At 43.7% G+C, this 1412-nt stretch overlaps 1 protein-coding gene across 5 annotated transcripts in view; it reads left to right on the forward strand.

The window, feature by feature from the left end:
- GPNMB (glycoprotein (transmembrane) nmb) overlaps positions 1 to 1412 on the forward strand; it is a 29507-nt gene that overhangs the window by 23610 nt on the left and 4485 nt on the right. For all 5 annotated transcript variants that reach the window (XM_011973930.1, XM_011973931.1, XM_011973932.1 and 2 more), the window contains one exon: positions 332 to 540. In XM_011973930.1, coding sequence (XP_011829320.1) covers positions 332 to 540 — 209 coding nt within the window. The remainder of the gene's footprint in view (positions 1 to 331; positions 541 to 1412) is intronic.

Raw genomic sequence — 1412 nt, forward strand, 5'->3', positions numbered from 1 at the left:
AACATTCTAGGGATTTAGAAGGAATGTAAAAGGAGTGAGCTGGGCTTCACGTGGTTTCCATCAGCCCCTTCCCCTGGGGAGATCATTTTTTTTCTCCTCCACCCCAGGGCCTCATTTTCCTGAGGATGCAGAGAAAGGCATAGCTCAGCACACGGGCTTGCTTAAGAGCAAATCATAAGACTAACAATTTGGCATCTTATAATTTGAGTAACAATGAGGTGGAATTCAATTTCATAGAAATGTAATGACTTTCCCTTTGTAAAATGGATCTGACCTTCCTCTCTCCCCCTCTCTATGCCCTGTGCGCCCTCGCCCACCTCCCCTGTCGCAGCATTCCCACGGAGGTCTGTACCATCATTTCCGACCCCACCTGCGAGATCACCCAGAACGCAGTCTGCAGCCCTGTGGATGTGGATGAGATGTGTCTGCTGACTGTGAGACGAGCCTTCAATGGGTCTGGGACATACTGTGTGAACCTCACCCTGGGGGATGATACAAGCCTGGCTCTCACGAGCACCCTGATTTCTGTTCCTGACAGAGGTGAGGTCTGTTTTATGGCCCTATGAGCATTTCCTACTGCAGGTAAAGTAGGTATCCCATACTAAAGCTATTTAGGCCTTTGTTGTCAATGTTTAATTTTATTTCAGTATAAAATTCATTGAACTCTTATTAATAAGGATCTGAGGACTGGCATTACAATCCAACAGCAAATCTACTTAGGGAAGTGATGAGACATCCGGTGAAATAGTGGTCAAAGAAAAGCCTTTTGATGAAGAAAAATCAGCTGTGATCATGGACCAGTAACAATGGGATATGATCACTGCACACTTGAATAGATTTGTATTTCAAGGAGAAAGTGTAAAGGCCAATATCAAAAAATAGCAATGTTCTCCAATGAAGCAACAACAAAGGAGAGGCTGATATCACATTTTCATGAAAATCCACCTGAGCAAAGATATGAAGCCTGGAAGAGAAATGAGACACAAGCTGTTCTCCTCAGTCCCTTCTAACTTACCATGCATCCTCTCTCTCCCTTCCCAAACTCCACTGAGCATTACAGGACACGGTAACAAACCAGCTTATTATTCCTCACATCTTCACCAGAAAAACTACTCTTTTCCCTCTGAATGCTTGGAAAGGTACAATGTTAACAAAGAAGACAAAGGAATTTCATTTAGAAATTTGCATTTACTGGTGGCATCCAGCTTCCCCCAACCTCCAAATTAGGGCTCTACCCTAATGGCCCTCACTAACTGTCACAGATAATCAACTTTGTTGTAAGATATTACTTGTGGTTTAGAAGAAGTGCTACGTGGTAGGACGAAAGGGAAAGATTAAGTTGTGTAGATATTGCAGCAGCAGTCCCCAACCTTTCTGACACCAGGGACCTGTTTTGTGGAAGACTGTTTTTC

This window comes from Mandrillus leucophaeus, unplaced genomic scaffold, assembly GCF_000951045.1.
Source record: "Mandrillus leucophaeus isolate KB7577 unplaced genomic scaffold, Mleu.le_1.0 Scaffold140, whole genome shotgun sequence".
NCBI classification, from domain to species: Eukaryota; Metazoa; Chordata; class Mammalia; order Primates; family Cercopithecidae; genus Mandrillus; species Mandrillus leucophaeus.